General features: G+C 37.2%; 1 protein-coding gene across 1 annotated transcript in view; it reads left to right on the top strand.

Moving 5' to 3' along the window:
* The first annotated feature begins 8,495 nt into the window (after positions 1 to 8,495).
* Positions 8,496 to 23,137, top strand: part of agap3 (ArfGAP with GTPase domain, ankyrin repeat and PH domain 3) — a 123,692-nt gene continuing 109,050 nt past the window's right edge. The window contains exon 1 of the mRNA XM_079243724.1: positions 8,496 to 9,285. Within this exon, the coding sequence (XP_079099850.1) occupies positions 8,916 to 9,285 (370 nt within the window). The 5' untranslated portion in view covers positions 8,496 to 8,915. The remainder of the gene's footprint in view (positions 9,286 to 23,137) is intronic.

Genomic DNA, 23,137 nt, shown 5'->3' with positions numbered 1-23,137 from the left:
TCCAAGCTACTGGATCTTAATGGGTCCCTGTTAACAGTGATCTGATCTCTGGCTCTCAGTCAATCTGTGGAGCCAAAAGTAAAGCTGGAATTGACTGTTTACTTCTTTTACTAAAGAAAAGTATGCTGTTCTATATGCCATGTTTTTTTCCAGATTAAAGAGCTATTTTTTCCAGGACAGTAAACTTTGATTAAATAAAATTCAAATTTCTCTCCCCTTTCTGGAAGTTTGTTTCAAGAATGCGGACTGAGTTGTACCAAGGTGTGTGTCTATTCTGCTTGTTTTAGAGAAATGCAAAATAGGGCTGCAGTGTGATCAATCAGGGAGTCAAGTTTTGTAGGACAGCAGTTTGGGGAGTATCCAAGAGCTGTGTTTATGTATATAGTAAAGTAAAATATGAACATGAAGATATCTGGTAACAGAGTCCTCAAAGAGATATCTCTGATAATGAACATTTTTGCCAGGTTTGCTTTATCATTTGCCTTTGAGTATTGATCACGATTATGATAATAAAGTACAAAGACTTTTTTTTTAATAAAACATTTTTATTAGAAAACTGAAAACAGTGAACAGTTTAATTCTAACATTTATTTTGTTTACAAAAAATATTAAATTGCAACATCAACAATGTAACAAAACATGAAAATAGTCCTTTTCCTTTTTATCACACACTTTTGTTTGAGGAAAAAAACAAAAGACCCAAAACAAATAAGCTAAAGAAAAGCTAAACCTACGATTGACTAGCTCTCATTCACACACTCCCAAAGCCCTCTGCAAGAGAAATATCAATTTCATCACACTCGTACTGAAAAATACTGATGGCCTTGGTGCTGATAGTATTGATAGTTTGAATGATCCACCCAGCCCTTTTGTAATGTGTTATTGTGACTGTTAGGCCCCATCTGACAGAAACCTATTGAATCTTATTACTTGAAGAAAACCTTTTTTAACCTTCATAAAATGTTGCAATGGCCTATTTTCTAATGACTAAATAAAAAGAAAAATAGAACAAATATGCCTGCAAAACATCATGGCAGCTGCTTTTGCTTTTCCAAGTTCAGTCATTTCAAACAAGCATTAAGGAAGGCAAATGAATCAGTAAAAAGGGTTTAGGTCAATCTTAAGAATGCTTTGCGTAAAAAATTAGGTTAAACTTATCTTACAAGAGATTTTAATTTATGAGTAATCTTTGATTGATAAGCCTTGAAAATGTGTGTTTAATAAAATGACAAACCGTGTATTGGCAAAGTCTGTGAGTATGTTTTTCTGTCTTGTTTGCTGTGATTGTTTTAAATGATGGATCCTCAATTCTGGTCTTCAAGGCCCAGTGTTCTGTACATTTTCCTTGTGCCCCTGCTGGAATGCACCAGACTCAGACAGGTGCATATGTCTGCTAAATACTCATTGATTTGAATCAGGTGTGTTGCAGCTGGGGCGCTTGGAAAACCTGCAGGACACCTGTCCTCAAGGACCTGGACTGAGGATCCCCGTTTTAGACTACCTTTCAGTCATCATTACATGGGTGCAACAGCCACTAGAGGGTACTGTGTCACAAGGATTTATTTGACCCAAACAAGTCAGACAAAAACACATTCCATCATACAATGGTGAGGTTAGAATGCAAGGAAAAACAAAGCTTTAAATTGTACCTGCACTAAAAACATAAAAAACAGTATTGTACTATGCAGTCTCCAAAAACTTAATCTGTGTATAACATTGTATTCTGCTGTTACAAAACATTTGAATATCTTTTCCATATTGCATAAAATATGGCTGAATGTACATTCCCTTGGTTTCCTGAATGAACAAGCTGAGATGTAATTAAAGTTATGGTTTTTGAGTTGTGAATTAGAGCCCATGACCTCATGGAGATGCCAGTGAAGATCAGTGAACTACATGGTTTTGATTCATATAAACCAGCACCTCACAGATATAAGCAGGATAAGAACACAAGGAACGCCATAATCGTGTAGCTCGGATAGTGTACAGAAACATCTGTTCATAATATAAATAGAATATAAATTGACCCCTAGGTTAACATTGGTGAGGGAAGAAGTCCACTCATTATTTTTGTATGTGCGTGGCTTGCCACAGACAACAACAACAACAACAACAAAAAGGATGTGTATAAAGGCATAATTTTATGTGCAGAAAGAATTAAATTAATTTTGTGTCTCTTTATAAGAAATGCGACCTTTGTGGATCTCCATTTCATCAACAGTAACAAGTCTTTTGGCAACTGATACCACTTTTTATTAGTTTAACATTATAATGAAATAAAGTCAAATTAAATTAAAATGAAATTAAAAATACTATATTTATCCCCCCAAGAAATGCTTATGCAGCGTTTTTCTCTTATTTGAAAAAAATGAATCATTAGTTCATAATCAACTCCTGTTCCAGAGGGTGACAGCAGCTGGCAGGACTGATTTCCTGCACCTCCTTGCAGCATACTAAACAAGCATCTCAGTATAGTGAAACTAATTGATCTTTTCCCTTATGAAGTTGTAGTTTTGACAGTCCACATATTTCCAATGACTTTTCTTTAAGCCAAGCTCTCGCTAATAGCACTTTGGATAAATACCAATATTCTTTATGAAGGACACCAGTCAATTCAATTACCTGAGACACAGTCCTCTAAATGAAATGGTTATAGCAGTTTTCTGTAAATTACTGTTATGAAAAACTCCTCACAGGGTGTCATTAACCATGTACATTTTTAAAGTTGTATTAAATTTCATGATCTGTCATTTATTTGTTTAATATGTCTAACATATTTTGTTGTTGCAACCCATTAAGATTGAGTGAGGCATATCGTTTCATTTTTAGATGTTCAGTGTTAATTGCATGTTTTATTGTGTTTTTTGTTTTTTTTAGTCAAGCCCCGTATAATTTAAACATATAAATTAAAAGAAAAGTTTGGAAATAAATTTAAAAAAACACGGTTGTGAAAACTAGTGTAAAAGTCAGTATGGTGTTTTCTTTTCCATGTCCACAACTATTCATACATCAGCTATTGAAAAGAAAGGACAAAGGTGGAGAAGCATGACTGCCACATGTCTAGGCCCTTACATTTAACCTTCACTGCAGGTTTTATTGCATTGTGTGTTTTGGTTAAGTGGCATTGTATCACTTTTTTGTATCACTTTTTACTGTTAAACTATGGCATTTACAGACAGGTGACTAATCATAGCAAAACATTTGATGAATTATCCAGGAGCACGTCAGCTACTGAAGCTTAAAGGCTTGAAGCAATTAAGCCATTAACATCCAATTGTGCTCTGTGACATGTTTACAAGTGCTGAGATGTTCATTCAGATAATGTGTATATATATACCAGGAAAAGGTCGAATCAACTCTCAAAGATGGCTCTATGTTGAGGTACAGATTAAACATTCCTATTAAAGAATTGTGTTTTATCATGTGGGTTACTCTGAACATGCAAGAGTCTTCCTCGAATTATGTCTGAAGGATTTTAACGCATTTAATCTGTGCACATGCAGCATGTAAAAGCTGGTATAATATATAAACAATGATGACATTATTTAATTTGTCATCTATGAAATATTGCTAGAAGATGTGGTTGGTGGATGAATATGACAAGGCAAGACAAGGCACATTTATTTGTATAGTAATGTATGTATATTTGTCTACTGATTAAATAATGAGATTAGAGCTCAGTCTTTCTGAAATGGTTTCAGAAGTGAGACCATTTCTACTGTACTGCCAACAAAGACTTATTAATGTGGGAGAAATTCAACTGGAAGCTTTGCATTTACCCTCCTCTTTGCAAGGAAAGTGTAGTTCAATAATTTAAAAGGTTTCCTGCAGTTGAATTATTTTAGTTTTCATTGCAGCTTTTTAAGAGATGGGGCAGCTCTCACAAGCTCTCACTGATCATTTGGAGCAAGATGCTTAAATTAGTCAAATGGGAGATAAAATGTTCATCTCTCCAAATTCCCAGTTCCTAAAAAAGGAAGTTAGTCTTCCTTTTTGCTACAAGTAATTCCCTGTGAATAGCATGTATTCACGTTCAAAAGTCCTAATGTGGAAAGTCTCAAAAATTTAAAGCATGATTGGTTTTCACTTTCATTTGCTCTATGTGTAGAAGTGGATATTTAGTCCCCTGCTCATACATGAAAGTCGAAACATACACAGTGAGGGCTGCACGGCAGTGTGGTGTTTAGCACTGCTGCCTCCTCACGGCAAAAGAATTGTTGCTTTAAGCCTTGGCTGGGGGAGGTTTGAATAGTGGCTTTTTTGTGTGGAGTTTGAATGTTCTTCATGTGTGTGTGGGTTCTCTCTGGGTACTCCAGTGGTTTCCTCCCACCACCCATTGATCACTGAATTCCTCAAAAATGAGTGTGAGTTCAAATGGCTGTTTGTCTCTCTGTAACGAACTGATGACTTGTCCAGTTTATTGCTTGCCTCTTGTCTGTTAACTGTTGGCTCCAGCTTCCTTTTAACCCTGAATTGGACTAAGCATATTTAGAAAATAAGCATTCTTTTCTTTCATATATCATTCCCAAAAGTCCTTATCAAGTGTTGAAAATGAGGATATTTTAGCTCATTTTGACTTTGATGTTGGACATAGCGATTTAATCTATAAACATCTGGCATATTGGAGACCAATTGTTATGGAGTTTGAGCAAAGTTCTGTTCTTGCCTGATGCAGGATTCTAGCTGCTCAACAGTCCTGCTCAGATTTTTTTGTTTCGTAAAGCTCCAGATTTTTTTTAATTGGTCTGCAGGCAGGTCAGTTCAGTATCCAGACTGTCCTCTTGTAAAGCCACATTGTTGTGTGATGGATGCAGCATGTGGTTTAGTATAGTCTTTCTGAAATGTTCAAGCCTTCCCTGAAAAAGAAGTTTTGATGACAGGATATGTTGCTCTAAATACTCTGTGTACTTTTCAGCATTGATGGAGCCTTCACATACATACAGGCTGCGTGCCATAGGTACTAGCTATACCATCTGCAGTGATATGCAGGCTTTTACACTCTCCACTGTTAACAAGCTGCATGGTCTTTCTACTCTATACCCCACAGGACATGCTTTACAAAAAAAAAAAATCTGATTTTGATTCATACAGTTTTCCACTTTGCCTCAGGCCATTTTAAATGAGCTTTGGCCTAATGAGGGTGACTCGTAGCTGACTCATGTTCAGATATGTCTTATTTCTTCCAAAGAATGACTTAAACCTGTGTTTGTGGATTGCACAGCAAGCATTGTTCCCTGAACAAGTGCTGTACAAAGAAAGGTTTATTCACTTACATTCTTACTTACTCTAGTCAGTGGGATTCAAGTCTTTGCAATTTTACACTGAGGAACATTTTTTTCAGAAATTGTTCCTCAATTAGTTTTGGACACAGTTTGTTGTAGATGACTGACCTTCTGCCCATCTTTTATATCCAGTCACATGACCAACCTGCTGCCCGTCAGCCTGATTTGTTGTCAAATATTTTAGCTTTATATATATCTGAGCTATACTTTTTCAGCATTTTGTCACCCTTGTTCCAGCTTTTTCACCATGTGTTTCTGCCATCAAATTCAGAAGGAGCTAGTATTTTCCATCATATGGTAAAACTTCTTGTTTTCTTTGTCTCTCATTCATATTTAACCTGATAGTTTTTGGTGCTGACACTTGATAGTCTAGTCCTCCGCAGGGGGAATAAACATCTAAGATTGGCCTGTTTGTGTCTATGTGTGTGAGTGTGTAGGTACATGCGTCTATATAGGCAAATGTGTATGGGTGTATATGCGTACGTTTATGCAAATGTCTGTTTTTTCTTTCTTTCTCTCTCTATCTCTCTCTTTTCTCTCTCTCTATGAGGTGTTTTCTTTCTCTTTCCCTTTTTCTTTCTGTTGCTTCTGTCCTCTCTGGTCTGGTCCAGCAGTAGAAACTCTGTGTTACAATCATACAAAATAAATAAAGAAATAAAATAAAATCCAGAAAATAGATGGGATCATCATACCAGCAATGCTCCCCTTGGCAAAGTAAATTCGCTCAGCAGAACACACCATCCAGACCATCATTCTGCTTGCTTAAATGCTGGACAAGACAAAACAAAAAAAAAAAAACATCTCAGTTTTAACATCTGATTTTATTTTTTACAGTTCTATTGGGAACAAAATATGGGTTTACAAGATTTACAAAACATACATTTATGTTTTTAATGGCAGTTTTAAAGTGTCTCATCTTGCCTGAGGTTGTTTTTTTTATTTTTTTTATTTTAGAAGAGAAAGATCTTTGACAACATGGCACTGAATCAGTTTGCTACTAAGAATATGTCAGTATTTGCGTCTGAAGAGGTTTGTTTTAATGGGAGCTCACACATTGACTGCAAATGAATTGAATGAAAATGTGCAGGGCTAACAGTGCCAAGACTGCGTGTTTCATTACTCTGTGGCTTAGAAGGGCAAAAGTGTTTATGGACATCAATATAGTTTTGTCCATTCAATGTTACCCATATTCCCTGTTGCTTTATGTTTACCAAAATGGCTCATCCTCAGGTGGAGAGTATGTCTGTGGTCGTTGTGCTAATGCACAAATGGAACATTACTATAAATGCCATAGTGTGGCAACATTCTTGGAGCAGATTAAACAGTTGTTGTTGCTAGAACATGGATAGCAACAGGATGGGCGGACTGATGGATTTTGAAAGAAATTCCAAATTTGGTCAACAGATGGTGGCAGAGGGCTGAAGATTACACACATAAAACACACTATGCAGTAAAAAGAAGTATGTAGGCTGGGTTCTTGTTATGATTTGCTATGTGTTTTGTGAGTATTGTTAATAAAATTGCAAGTTCCTAAAAAATAAATACTCTTGAAATTTGGTGGAAACATCAAGAAGCACAATGTAATGATAGAGTCACAAAACAGGTTGTTTACTTGGAAGATCATCATTCATCATGGAAATAATGAAAAAAATCATCATAATTTTCAAAGCAGCAGGTTCATTATGCAGCTACATTTTAAATTGCTCAAACGCATAGCTGCTGCACAGGCAAAGTAAAAGTTCTGTGTCATATTGCAGATGTTCTGCGATGTGCATTATCGTCTCTGCAGTCACAACAGATTGTGTTACATAACAAATGAGATGAATGTAATTACATAAACATGCAAGCATGTATAATTCACAATCATCTCTATATGCACATATCCATTTGTAGCTTGTGTGAAGAATTATTAATATATTATTTGAATTCGAAAAGATTTTGACCAAAATTGGTAAAATAGGGATGTTGAAGTTTTTTTTTTTATCTCTACTCTGAAGTGCTGTAAAATTTGATGAATAACAATAATAAAAAGGTTATTGCAGTTTTTATAGTGACTGTTAGAAAAGAGATGTGAAGCCAGAGGCTACTTGAAACATCAGAAATTGAAATATGTGAGCATATCTTGCATGATATTTGAATTACTTAAAATTTTTTTAAAAAAAAAGTAATTTACTTTAGAAATACTTCTTTTTTTTATATAATAAAGTTAAACCAAGTTACCTGAAGTTATGATGACCTAAAAAAGAAACTTTTTCCTCAAGTGTCAAGCAGTCCTTATCAGCAACAGGAGGCTGCTCCATCAACAGCACATCCTGACTGACGGTGACAGTCATCTGGGTTTCAGCTGTTATTGTAATGTGCATTCAAGCCAGCAGGTGACTCTCTTTCCTTTATCATCATCATTATTATTATTGTGATCATTATTATTATCATTATTATTATTATTATTATTATAGTTTGTTTTTTGTTTTTTAACAAAAGAAGCATATTTCAGGAACCACTTCTCTTGAGATTCCCTTTGGATGTGTTGTGATATTTAATTAAGTATGCAGGCTCACACTAAAAAGCACGTTTGTTCTGCTAAATGGTTTTATGATGTGAACGTATAACTTTGATTTATTTATTTAGTTTTTACTCCTGGCTGTTCTATTTTGGTTGTTGAATACAGAAGGGTTTTAAGTCAAAATGTAGTACTAGAGGTAATGTAAAACTGAGTGTTTTGCTACAACAATAGGGTGTATGTGGTGTCCATTGCACTTTCTGTAATCTCATAAAATTCTATATATAATTAAGTTACACGAGGATCAAACGTTTCATTACTTTGAAAGGTGAAATTAAGTCCTGAAAATTTCAAATGATGGTAAACTGCGTGTCCGTGTGCATGTGCACGTAGGTTTAGGCCTACATGTGACAAACTAGCCTGGAGTTGAGATCATTCCAAGACAATAACAGCGTTGTCATGTCAGAATCCACTTTTTTTTTCCTTCTTATAATGATGTTCATTTTCGTACTTGCATAAGGGCCAGGTAGGTTTTTAGGATGATGTGCGCGTTGCGATTTTCTTCCTCCACCAAATCCAATCACACCCTCCCCCATCCCAAGCACAATTACGTGATGGGTGACGTTTCAGCATGCGGAGGAGGGCTCTGGGCTGGGACCACTTGGACCAAAGAGGACTAAACACTATTTCATTTGAGCGCAGAAACAACGCATTCAAGGCTGCGGATCAGGGGCTTTGCTGAAGCCGAGCCCATTGTCTCCTTCAAACAGAGCAACTAAAGGAAAACGGCTTTGACCTAAACAGCGGTGTAGGAGGAGTGTCCAAGTGGTAGGCATTGCGGCTTTGTAAGACACACAAAAAGAGAAGGGCCCTGGACAGATCTGGCCAATAACGGAAAATGAATCAGAGTCAAGTTTTAATAATATGAGCCACGTTTTGTTGCAATTGGCGACCAACTATTGATGCTTCTGCACCGATCGTTTTCCAGACCAGCAAACCGCGCGGACTTCTTTTGTTCGCATCGCTTCGATCACAGTTTCTAGTCTGCAGATCTGTGTTGTCGTTCTGAAAGAGTTAGCTGCTCCGAAAAAAAGAAAACAAAACAAAAAAAAAAAAAAAAAAAACAACAAAGAATGAATTTCCAGTCGAGCGTCCCAGTGTCCGCTATCTCGCAGCAGTCCCAGCCAGCCATGCCCACTCCAGGCACGGTTCCGGCGCCCGTTCCCGTCCCAGTTCCCCAGTCCATCCCGTCCCAGTTCGGATCCGGATCGTCCGCAAGCTCAGGGGCTGGCCAGTTCGGTTCGGGGACTGTTTCAGGCCAGGCTGCACAATCCGGCCCAGCTGGTTCGCAGTTTGTTTTGTCCAACTCAGCGGCCATCAGGGCAGAGATCCACCGGTTCGAGTCTGTCCACCCCAACATATACGCAATCTACGACCTGATCGAGCGCATTGATGACCTGGCCCTGCAGAACCAGATCAGGGAGCATGTGATCTCAATTGAAGGTGAGTGGATAGGAGGTGTCTCAGTGTTGTTTGTTGATTTTCATTCATTGGGGGTAAAGAGAACAAAAGGTGCGATGTGCTTTTTGTTTTTGTTTTTTCTCCTTTACCGATAATGATGCTGTTGGGTTAGTGTTTGTGTGTGTATGCGTGTTGAGGGGGGGTTAGGGGTATATATGGGTCCTCATTTCCTCCCTTTTATGCACACTTCGTAACATTGTCGTGGGCGCACATCCCAGTGTAAACAGTCACACTTCCAGCTTGGGGGCGTGGCCAATCTCCTGCTCCTACCAAACATCATGCACTGCAGTGTTCACAATACAATCTACAGCTGCACTTAAAGGAGGGAGCCTATCTGTGCAGTTGTAATTAGTCCCCCCAAAATTAGCTGACTGCTTAATGAGATTTGCAAAAGGGAACCTTATTTTCCATCTAATGCTGACCTCCAGCTAGAGATAGATTTTTTGTTGCAGGGTGAAATAGGGACTGCCAAATGTGAAATCACGTGTCCAATGAGTGCTATGATTGGCTTGAGTAACTATACAATCAAGCAGAAGAAAATTTGATATACCAGCAGTCCCTTATAATGAACATCATTGGGTCAGTTTTTAATCGCAGTGCCCAAAGTACAAAGGACCCCACATGACTCAGGGAAGAGTAACAATGGCTGCAAACCAGACTTCCCCACTATGTGCAGCGATATGTCAACTGAAGATGATACACAGCCACATATAGACATCTTAAATTATGGTATCACTTTCCCATCTGTCTCAACTTGCTTCTCATCCAGCCTTTTTACCCAGTTGATGGTTGTGTGACTTCAGTGTCCATTAAAACTGGTGCTTGGAAGAGTACTGCAGCAACACTCTTAATATGTTTCTAACATTTCTAGCTTTTCTTTCTAGAACTGTTTTGGTTGGCTTTATCGATCTGGATTAATTTGCAATAAAAATGCAGTTTATTTTTAATTCCGCAGTAAGAAAAATACTAACATGCATTTGTTTTTGTCACATTTCTAGAATGTAAAAACGATATAAATTGAAACACACTGGTGTGTTTTATGGTGGAACATTTAACATACTTGTATTCGATTGTTGTTAACAATACAATGCAATTAACCTGCCATTTCGGATGTACAGTAGCAGTGGTTACTTGGCCAGCACCTATAATTCTCATGGGATATGAACCACATGCCACTAGCAGACGCACTGCACAATACAGAGATTTGCTCAAGGCTGATCTATGGTGATAACTGCTTTAAGATATCCACATTTGCAGAGAATGGTTTAGTTTTGGCCATACTTACTTTAAACAAGATTGACATATTTGGTCAGTTGATGTTTAAAGATTTTATCCATTAAGCTTCTGCATCATTTTCTTTGCTTCTAAAACTTTCGAAACTAGTTAAACTTGTTGAGCATCTATCTAAATTGACAACACACAATTATTGCAAGTGCCGAAACTGAAGCTGAATGAATATAAAATCCATCCTCATGTGAACATAGAAAATGAATTAGTGGAATATGACTGCAAGTTGTTTTTTTTATTGAGCACAAGTATTCGGATGGTTGCATAACATGCTCAATGAAGGTATGTCTTTATTCTGTGCCTTGATAGAACAACACTAGAGCCTTTTGTGAGTATTCCAGTTAGATGTGCTTTTTAAAAAAATATAAAGAGCTCATGGTGTATGCTCCTTTATTTGATTAAAATATTTTGTTTATTTTCTTTGGAAAAAAGAGCAAACCCTTAACCCAAAGGAAAATGATACAGGTAGTGTTATTACCTTTTCGACTGAATTTGGAAGGCTTTCACAGGGTAATTCTGTGGTGCTGCACTTTTATAGTTGTTTTATTCTCCCCCAAGCTTGTTAAGATGTTTTCAGTTAGAGAAGTTCTTGCTAATGCTGTCAAACAAGTCTTAGAAAAGCACTACTGCTTTAAATTTAAGAGGATAAAGTAACATGATTGTTTTCAGACCTGACATTCTGTTTGTGATATACCTTCATCACTTATTACATCTTTCACATCTTTTTTTTTCTCCTTTTGATCCTTGAATATTGGCAGAATATGAGAAATCTGGGGTTTCTTTGCTTATTACAATGTGTAGCCACTTTTTGAAAGGATAATTTTCTTAATATCATGATGTCATAATCATAAACACATAATTCTAAGAAAAACTCTTAAAAAGAGCAAAAAAATGTTGTCTTGCCTCTACCTTCAGTTTGTAAAATCATTTAGCACTAGCATGTTTGCATTGTACTTTACTTTATGTTTATAAAGCAGTGGATTGAACAGTCATGTCCAATAATCCATGTTATTTCAAAGGTATAAAGACATCTTTCTGTCTACAAATCTCTCTGCAATTTCGTGTAAATTTCTGTGCTTTTTTTTTTTATTTTTTTTTTACCATGTTAAATGACATCTGTTTTCCTTATTAACTGTTATTTTAAGAGGCTTTCAAGAGCTGCAAAAGCAGACTGACTGACTTGTCTTCACCTGCACCGTGGAACTGCAGATCTTTTCCTCTTCAATCTTGCATCATCGCAGAGTCTGTTGCTAAGGAACCAGTGGCTCATGCATTTAGCTGAAGAAAGACTGAACAGAAATTACACCCCTTACAAAATGAATTCCCAGTGATACTAAGGTCTCCTTGTTGTTTAGTTGGTTTCTCATTTGTATGATGAGGGCACACCAGTCACGTCCTTTTTTGTACTATCTTGCTCCTTTTGCAGGTACTGATATTTGTGGTGTTGGTGCATTGAAACGTTTCACTTTGCAGTTGACATCTGAGAGCAAATGATGGCTTTTCATGCTCTGCATTTTGTTAAAAAAACCCAAAACAAAACCATTTTTCATGAAGAGAGAAGAGCTGAAGCTGACGTAGATTAAACAGTCAGGAAATTTACAATGAGCTAGCCATTAAATCTAAATGGAGGTGCTGAAATGTTAGTAAGATATTTACCATTAATGTCTTCATTATATTTACTATTCAAGAAGGCTTTGATTAAACATGGCTGGATAAACCATTTGGGGCAAGCATTTGCAGAGCAGTATAGATGGTGTGTAAATGATATTTTTCTGAGGGAACATAAGAGGGAGGAATTGTTTGACCTAAATTTTGACACAAGAGTTGCTCTACCGTATGGGGTCACAAGATAATGTGTGAATACAGCATTCAGCTTGATGTGCAAATTCAGAGTCATCAGGTATAACAAACAGGCAATGAACCAGGGACTGTTTGGGGTCCTGTTAATGATCAACCAAATGTCTGCAGGTCAGATCAGGGGGGTTGTTAACCTTAATCGATTTAAAAGTTTAAAATGTTCTTGGGATTTGATGTAGTGGTTGTTTGTGTAGCAAACATGCTTATCAGTTTCTTGGACAACAATTTGATCTGATATTTCAAAAGGTTTGTTTCAGCAGTGGTTTGTTCATTACGTTTTGACTAAGATAATTCATACGGCTTATAGTACCCATACCCTGTGATTTACCACATATGGAGTTAAGAATTGCTAATGCATAATGGCTTATGCGAGCAAGAGTGCAATTCAATATTGAAATGAGCTTAGAAATACTAATTGACTGTATATATTTTATGTGGTAGAACAAAAAGGAGTCGCTGCATCTCAGAAATGTGTCCATATGCAGCCAGATTTAAAGCAACGTAGAGATTCTAAACCAACTGAGGACTACACTGCAGCAATGATAGCATAATATGTGCTGCTGAATCATCATGCATAATTACAGATGGATAGTCAGTGTTGCAGAATAGGCACTCTGTATGCCGGGATATAGGCATGAATATGCATTTTAGTTAAAGCTGTATTTACGTAGTTTTTACCACCAGAGTTTGTTCAGAGTTAGTCTGGCAGCAGATATTAAGTCCTTGCTGCAGAATAAATTGCTTGGCATAGTAGATAGTGTTTCTTTGTTTAGGGAATGAACCAATATGGATAAAAGTTGATTTTCTTGCTTAAACTTGAATCAGCATCTGTCAGACCTTGAACCTTTAATTAGATTGAAAGAATAGGTTTTCACTGAGATTTCATCAGGGGAAATGGATGTGTGAAGAATGGAAATAGAGATATGGAGACAGCTGCAGATGGTATCTATAATATGATTTCATTTAGGTTTTAAGGTGTTAATTTCATTGCAGAAGAGTTTCATTAACCAGACTTCAGCTTGGGAATCGTATCGCTTGCTCTGTGTGCAATGAGGATTTTTATTGTTATTCTGAATTAGATTCTAATAAGACTTTTTTTTTAATTTTCCGAAAATCCTGCAGGATGTTCAAAAGATGTTGCTGTATAAAATAGTATGAAGTACAAGTTGTACCTGTGAATTGCACAGAATATATTGCAAAGGACAAGAATGATGCACATCAGAAATGGAGGTGCTGTAAAGCTTTAAAATCCCTGCTTTTTTAGCCTCAAGGTGGCTTTGCACTTTCTCAGCAGCAAGGACAGTGACCTGGGTGTATTTTTCTGGAATATCTTTGAGTTTTATAGTGTTTCATTGCAAATTCATCTGTTTCTTGGGTAATAACTATGTTTCAAGAAGCAGGGAAAACTTGCACTGACATTCATATCTCCAACTGACATTTAATGTCAGAGCAGTTGCCCAAAACACTGCTACTCGAGAAGGGTGCTTAGGATTTCAAGAAAGGACTAGTAAGCCTTCACAATGGGACACTGTGTTCGAAAAGCAATCAAGATGACACAGACATACAAAAAGCACAGTGACTGAAGCTTCGGAGCTCTGTTTTGGCATTGTATGGCACCACAACAGCTTTCTGGTACCGTACATACTGCATTGCATTTGCTAAGGAGAGCATGAGCACGCATGCTCATCTTTTAATCACAAGCAGACAATGATGATAATGCATATTTCCATTGCTGGTTAAGTAGGATTAATTTCCTAATGACTGCTGAGATGCAAAACTATTCATCAACACAGAAGTACAAGCGATCCCTTCTGTGATTTAAGAGTCATCATAATGGTAAATACATGTGGTTTTGACAGCTAAACAATTAATCCTGCAAATACGAACTAAGTTTGCAGACGTTTCACATTGAGTGGTAACAGCTTAAAGTTTGAGTTATTTGTATATGTATGGTTTGAATTCAATTTGATGAACTGAGCTGAAGACCATCTGTGTTGGGAGAATGCTGCTCCTTCTTCTGGCAAGTGAAGTCTCCACAATGTGCTCATTATATTTCAAAACCGTATCTGTGAATATGGATTAAATGGAGTTAGAAGTGTCTGTCAATACCACCAGCTGTGTCTCTTACACGGCATGTCAATGTAAATTGCTGTTAATGTGGAATGCTAGTGTTTATAGAGAAACTCAGTAAGTATTTACTTGTTGTAGATCTGGTGCCTAAATAAAGCCTTACGTAAATACATGTGCGAAGTATTGGATAGACCCAAACATGGTAAAAAAAAAAATCTTGAACCACATAAACAGTACAGATCAGAAAACACACAATTAGAAAATCTTAAGAGTTTTATGTTTTATGTCCAAGCCTGATGAGTCACACATGGGATGGTAGTGAATTCTCTTTAATTCATACTTATACAGAGATTTATCAGTCCAATCAAATTGTTTTCTCAAACTGTAAACTCATATTAGTCAAGGAACAATATTTTTAGGATCATAACACTTGAAAAAAGCAAAACTAGAATGCGCCTGGGGAAATACATTTCAGCTTGCAAGCGCTGAAGTCTTTAGAGAAAATTTAATGAGACGTTGGTATAATTCTTATTATGTACACATAAACATAGTTATGGAGTTAAGGATGCACACACTAGCTTTGTCCTTACAAATTTGCCCACTGTTTCAAAGCTTATAAGGTGTTTTTACATGATCTCCTTGCTTTCTATGTCAAGAAGAAAGTAAAAATACAATTTTAGTGTAGATCCTCTTTAAAGGAAAATGAGAAACTGAATTTTCTGTCACAGAACAACTGTATTAATATAGTTTAATCAGCTCTGAGAATCACTCTGCAAGTCAGTCAAAGAAACAAGAGGGAAAGAGCCATCTTTAATGCAGGTCCAATAATATGGTTTATCAACAGGTGAATAAAGCGTCCAGCAGTGAGGTAATAATGAATGCGTTCCATTTTCATCCATTCAGCTGTAACCTGACAGAGACTAAACTTAAGTCCCAAGACAAGTGTTTACCTATAGATCTGTAAATGATGATCCTGAGTGTTCACAGTTGAAAAAGAGGTGGCTTCAAACAAAAATAGATATTATTAATAATGATGATAAAATATTTTGGCATCAATAACGTCTTGCTCTTATATAGCTATAAAAGTGCATTCAACATTACATAAAGCAGATTTTAAATTAGTACAGTAAAGAATTTATTTCCAGTGTGAATGAAGTCATTGATAACTTAAAAGTCAGTGTTTGCTACAGTCTCTCGAAAAAGGACATAGTGTAACACAAATTTTATCCTGAGCAGAAACTGAATCGATTTCACATCAGACACTATGTTGTGTCAATGTTTGCTCAAAGGATCTATGGTGCTAAATGTAAAAATTCTATTAAATATATCATGTATCATATTAATATGGGATTTGAGCCCTAGAATAAGACTCTTTAGCTAAAATTAAGCATTATAAACCAATTTTAAATTAACAATATTACATTGAATTTTAGAGGAAAGGCAAAATAATATTTTAAAAAGAAAAAAAAAAGCTACACCTCTTGTTAGAGTAAAACTCAAATTTTTGCAGTTAATTATTGTGGTTTACTGACAGAAGACTTAAAGTGAAGTGATACAAGGCTGTCAATGTAAATCTCCAGTGTCCCAGACCTCTAGAACAAATTTTTTCTTTTAACTCAGGTGTACTAGGTCCTTTGGTATTTGTGTCATAAAAACGTAATCCAGTACTTGTAGGTTCAATGAGCTCCTTTGCTTTTTCTCATGTCTCCGAGCTCAGAAACCATGATGCCTGTGTGTGATATAACAGCCAAGTCATTACTGTTCTAATGTCACTCAAGTGGGGATTGATCAAATAGCCTATAGGCTTCTTCTGATCTCCCATCCACCTGAGGACATGTTAGATCTCTTCTGTGCAGCTGAAATGTCTCTGTGCCAAGCATCACACATATTAGATTCCAGACTTATTTAAATCTTGAAAGCAGTGTTGAAACAACACCCCACATCAAGTTTACGTCCTATGTTTATTCTCCAGAGAGTAGTAGTAACAGGCCTTCCCCCTGACAGATGTTCACCAGATAACGGGGTTTTCACATGCCTCACTCTCAAAACAGTCTCTGTTTAGTGATTAGACCATACAGCTGACTTCATGCACAGCCTCAGACTCCTCATTACAACCCCATCAGAATTAATTCTAACACTCAACCTGACTCCTGACCGCAGGTCAGGAGAGATGAGCTGAACTTGTGAGCTGTAAACAGAGTCGCCGTCTGAGGGCCTGGGAGGTCTGGTGGGTCAGAGGGCCATTTCTGCATCAGCCCTGCTGTCCTCTTTCTACTGCCACACCACAGCATTAGCTTATTGAATGTGACGCTGTCCTACACAGCAGAATGTCCTCCATTGTGCCCCCGAACAAAGGCTCTCTCTCTCTCCCTCCTGTTGACAATTTCGTTTTTTTTGTAAATGTTCTGAATGTAGAGGGTGGGGAAACGCTAGTCAGGACAATTTAGATTTTTACTCATCCTAATCTTTCCTGAGCAGAAAGAGGGTTGTGGGACTGCCATATTCCGGCTTTGTTAGCTCTGCTGTGATGTTTTGTTGGAGGGAAAAGCCCTTGAAATTCTGCACTGAGTTCATTTTGATTTCAATTTGTTCAGAATAAGTGCCTTTATTAGATTTTGATCAAAGTAAGGGGAAATATTCAGAGTTTCTTCGGGTATATTGGGATGTAATATGGTTGATGTTTTTCTTGTTGTACGATTATTATGTAGTTGTACAGCTGTGATTTATTTCTTTTTTTATATTAAATTTCAGAAGACTGCTAAAGTATATTGCCATGAATTCACTAGTCTGCAAAGCTTTTTATTCCTAGAGAGCTGAGCAGTGCATGCTGTTCAGCTGATCCATTGAAAAACAATTAGTTATTCTCATTTTTGAGTATTGGTAATTTAAAAAAAAAAGTTTTAGTTATTTTATGTTCTTAGCATTTAAATTGTTACATTGGGCAGATTTTTCTTTGCATTGGTGGCAGTAAACTGGAAATTTTAAGTTTTTGATGTTGGTGAGGTAAGACCAGCTATCTGATGAAGCCTGTTTGGGTTGTAGAAAACCCATCTTTTATTTTATCTATGTGTCATCTATATTTCATTTAGAAGAATAGAACTACTTATTAATAACCTTTACTGGTGCTGATTATTCAGCTTGTGAAGTACTTGGCTACCGATTATCTCCAATGACTAGTACTCAACGTATCTTTAATATTAACCCTAAGAGCAAGTATAATATGACAGATTAATAGATAGTGGGAATAATGAGAAACTCAATTCTAAGATTGGGACATTTAGAAATACCTTTCTTCAGACATGATCTTGTTTTATTTTAAGGCTGGGACAATGGTCCATTAAATCCGCCATGGGCTCCTCTTGTTTTTTCAGTTTGTGCATCAGCCATGTCCTATGGTGGAAGTGCTCATGTTTCCTGCCAGTGGGGTAGGGCTGGAAGCAGATGGCTGCTGACAGAGGAAAGGGTTTGGAAAGCAGTGAGTGAGCAACAGATGGAAAGGCGCATATGCCTCCAAGTCCCCTCAGCTTGCCAGCAGTCCCGTGACTAACTGTGGGAAGATTCTGGCCTCATCCAGGTTGGGGATGGACAGAGGCTCATGGTGAAGAATGAAGCGCCCCTAATATAGAAATGGTTATCTGAGACCAGTTTGTTTCGGCAAATTCAGCTGTGGAAGGATTCAGATCCTTTTTAATTGGGGATGAATGAATAATGATGGCAATGAATCAAGTTGGACCACTGGAGCATTTTTTTCTTTTTTTTTTTTTTTTTTAAATGCACCACTTCAGTACATGTAGATCTATTAAGCAGTGATCTTGTTTTGGTTGTCATGTGCTTTAGGAAAAGAAGCTCAGTTGCCTTTTCACTTCAAACAAAAACTTGTTACAGGGACTTTTGTGGCCCCCAGGGAGCACAAAAGTCTTATATGGCAACCAGAGCTATTTTATTGAGAATGTACACTATAGTGAAAGGTAGAAAGGGCTGAGAAAAAATAATAGTAATGTATTTCCATCAATAACTAAGTTTTTCTCTGTAAGTCGCTCTTTAAGGTTGGTTTCTTTGTTTCCACATGAGTCTTGTGCATTTTTTTTAAAACAAATTTTTTTATTGTGTGAGCATCCTGTTGAACAAAAAGCTGCTCCATAAGCTGTAGTATTACCATCTCTTCTAGTACACTTAACTTAAAGGTCAAATCAAATAGTGTGTTTGTTATAGTGAAGGCAGGAAGTGACATTTGCTCTCACATGGGCTGTAAAGCAGATGTCCTTGGTGTATCTATCACCTCCTGAATGTTTATTTTCAGGGGAATGAGAATAGTTGTCAGCTCTGCTTTTTTGTGGTCTGCTTGTCAGTTCAGCTTGTTTAACATGTGCCAGCTGAGTGTTATCACCCAGGTCATACATTCCTTCCATAGATGTCATTGTTTTGATGCTGTTTTGACATGTCTTCTGCCTTGTTTTCACTGTCTTCAAAGAACTTAGTCAGACAGCATGCAACATACATGTACACATATTTTACAGTGGTGATTGTGATGGCATAATTTTGCAAAAAAATTGGAGGAGAAAATATGCTGCAGTGCACAGTTGGTTTTGATGAAGTATTTTTTAAAAACAAACAAAAAATACAGTATGAATCTGTGCTGTCTGTTACTTAACTTCAGTCTGAATCTGCTGAGATATTTTGGCAAAACTAAAAAGAAGTTTGTTGTCAAGAGATGTTTTATTCTGTGGGAATAACTGAAGAGGAAGTGTAATGTGACCCCACATTTACTGTTTACACCCCCCATTTCCTGCTTTCCCCAAATGGAATAAGCTTAAGTTTTCCACTGCTGATTCCCTCTGGCCATGACCCAGGACTGATGTCATGTGGTGCAGTATGTGAACTGCGTGTACTACAACCCCTCTTGGAACACAATCACAGTTCCCATTTTGGGCCTGACAACTTGTGGGGTGGGGGTGCGGGGAGGGGGAGGTAGAATGGCTTCTGTTAGCAGCAGGCAGTTACATTCTTGTTGTAAAACTTTACATTGGAGCGTAAAACGTTTATTACTTTGATCCAAGAGCAGGAATTTAAGAAAAAATTCTCCCCAAAGTAAACTCAAATGATCAAGGTTTCCTTAAATACAGCTCATTATGTTATGAAAGTATTAAGAGAATCAATAGAAATATTTGGAAAAAGCTATAAACCAGTATTGAATGAGGGTAATCTGCAGGTATAAGCCAGCTCTGCAACAAGAACAGCTCTGGGTCTGCTGTGGACTGGAGAAGTTCAGGAACACCAAAACCCCTGTTAGTGAGTTCACTTCTGGTTGTTCCCATGAATACAAAACTCTACATATGCAAGCTCAAGAAAATGCTAAACAACAACAAAAACATACATGAAGAAGATTTTTTTTTTTATTTATTCTATTATATGTCATGACATTTATTCCCCTGTCATCACTTTTTAGCTATAGTGTTGCCAAAAGTTTTGGATGGAGCTAACTGCTTTTTTTTTTTTAAAAATTATATCGTAATGTCCAGTATAGGTCAGCATACCGGTAGTTGTTATTGATCACATAGTATCATATAAGTGATAAAAACTGACAAATTTTTTAAATTACTGTAGCCATGCTGATACCAAACAATGAGTTAGAAACATTGGGATTATCGTCGCTTGTAGGTCTACACACTGACTTCTTTAAAAATCCAATTTAATTTATAAAGCGTTTTTCATGCTCAGTGCAACACAAAGTGCTTTGCACAATAAAAACTAATTAAAAATGCAGATTCAAAAGAAAATTTAAAAAGCTTTCACACACCAGAGTATATAACAGTAACTTAAAGACACATTCTATTATAGCCTCTTTCACTCTTTTGAATTACTGATTGGTTGTTTTCTTATGGCTAGACAGTTGTACAGTCCCAGTCCCTTCAGTTCCCTTTGCGTTGTTCATGCGGAAGTGCTCTTACTTTGACCATCAAATATACCACTGAGTTCTACTGTTGTTGTTTTTTTTTTTTGTTTTCACCAAGTGTTTAGTTACCAGTCAGCATCATTCAGAATCTTTTTCTGCCAGTTTTTAAATATGTGCTGGACAATTTTAACCCAATTTTAGTAGTTCCTTTAATCTCCTTAGATCTTCTCGCTGTTTAATTCATGCCAATGCCTTGACCCTTCATAAACAAACTCACGTCTTTTCCACGACCATGGGATAAATCTCTCCACATGGTTATTAATAAGAAGTCAGTCAATCTATCTATTGAGGTTAAATAACTTGTAACTCGTACCTATTTGCTTAGTTAAATCCAGGAACCAACTTTTGTTTTAACAGACACTGAAATGCCAGGACACATAAAGCAAAACATCAGAAGGCAAAAGTGAATAAAATCTGGTGAAGTCATTCAGACAATTCATATTCTTAATAGCCTGCCAGTATAGAAGTGATGTTACTATGGAGATTTGGAAGAAGTCTACCAGAATGCTACAGTGTTTGCTGAGCACCATTTGGTCCTTTGTAGGAAAAAAAAAAGAAGAAAAAAAAGCAGTGTTTCAGATACGAGACAATGCTGTTACTGAGTGAGCGTTTCGTGCTCTGGGTGAAGAGATGCTCTGCAGTGTTCATTTGAAATAAGCCGTTCAGAGTCCTGCTCAAGGCTGTGTCAGTGCCTCGCTTTGGATGATGAGATTTTCCTCCTTTAGTAGCCTGGCGTGAAAAGTGCACTGTTCAGCAGCATCAGCAGATGAGCTTTCCCTCAATTCTGTGTTTGCGTACTGGAACAAACTGCTGGCCTCAAATAAAATACAGTACAGTTAAAAAGGAGGAATTATGGTGCATGTGTTGCTACATAGTATATCTCATAGCTCACTGTGCTCTTGGGTCCATTCTGTTGTGAAATTGGACCAAGTTGTGTCTAGAGATGTGCCCTGCTGCTATATTAAAGTATAGTAAACCATTTGTATCCATTTTGTAAGACACTTAAAAAGATATTTATTTCCCCAAACAATTTAACTTCTCAGCAACTCTGGTTGCACACTGTTATTTGTCCAAGTGCTTGCACAAAAAGTATGGATAAAGCAAGAGGAATTTCACATTTCTAATGTTTATGCAGGGCCTCTTTCAAGAAATTCACACTACTAAATGGTGTATTTTCACACATTTGGCTTTCAGAAGACCTCCAGCAGCTCTAAGAGGATATCTTTTGTTGTGTCAGAATCGGGCATAAAATCTAGGTTTGGCTAAAAGAAAGCTGGTGGCTCATTGCAGCTCAGAGTAATTTGACACAATAAACACAATAAACCAAATATTCTCTCCATGCTTATAAGGCTTCTAGTAAGACCCCACCTTTACTGTGTTGGTGAGTGAGAGCAGGTGCACAAGGCATTAAGTAGCTGACTTTGAAACAGACCCTTTTGCCCAACTCACTTTTGGATAGTCAAATACCACATTTGGGAAAAGTCCATTTGACTGATATCTCAGTTTTTATTGTTAGACCAAGTATGTAGGTCATTTAGCATCAGAAGCCCAGAGGGCCTGTCCTCGTCTCTATCATGATTCTCCAAGCTGAGCAATTAAGTCAACTTATAAGACTTCAGCAGTACACGAGCTCTGGTGAAGAATCTCACTTCTTGGCCGGGTGCATTGCAGATCTGCTGGTGGACGGGTAGGCAGTGGCATGTGTTATGTAACACAAGTAGGTGGCTGGAGTAGCTCTGTGAGAGTGTGCATGTGGTGGTTTCTGAATTTGTGAATTTCCCCGCATGCGGTTCCCTGCCCCCCAACCTGGATGAATGTCTGAAACAGCCTGTGGAGACAGATGTAAGGAGAGATGTTGGAGGAGTGTCACACTGTGATGGAAGGTCAGGAATCAGGGGTTGTCCTACTCTTCAGGAGTCCTCTTAGCTGCACTTGTCAAGATGAATACATTTGTACCATTTTCGAGGATTAGAATCAGCCCTTATCTTGTTTTATGTCTTGTTTTTGGTGTATTTTTGGAATTAGTGCAGATAAATGCTCCCATATCTCTGTGGATTTTACCTCAAACTCTTGTTTGCAGCTGGTAAAGTAGGAGACATCTTCATTCTGACACACAAGGGATCAGTGGTCTAAATCTGTGCTGCTGGTCTGGTATATTTAGATTTTATATCTTTTTTTTTTTTTATAATATCTTTTTTTCCAAAACACCAGAAAGGTTTAATTTGCAGCATTGCCATTTGTGAAGTCACATAATAACATTTTTATGTATCTTTTAAAGATACTCACATTACCAACAAATCATTTATAAGTCACGAATGATAGACTAGTTCATACTGGTTAAAAACAGGGAAGTACATAGAAATTCAGCCCATCATTGCTAGGAGAATAGAATGCAGACAAAGCCTCTCACAGCAATTTTGGGCAACATTTAGTCAACAACAGAAAAAAAAAGTATCTCTCTGTTTTGATGACTGGTTGAAGGTTACCTGTTAACTGTTTTGGGCTAATACTTTCATGTAAAAACAATTTTTAACCCACTGTAAGCTCTGAAGAAGCTTAAAAAAACCCATTAATGTTCTTGTCTATTTTACTTACCTCCATGACTCATTGCCTTTGTTTCCCTCCATGTCTGTTGTTGGTCACTTCATCTCTTAACACATCTATATG

This window comes from Telmatherina bonti, assembly GCF_933228915.1.
Source record: "Telmatherina bonti genome assembly, chromosome: 7".
Lineage (NCBI taxonomy): Eukaryota > Metazoa > Chordata > Actinopteri > Atheriniformes > Telmatherinidae > Telmatherina > Telmatherina bonti.
The sequence above is the reverse complement of the archived record's forward strand: the minus strand, read 5'-3'. Positions and strand labels throughout refer to the sequence as shown.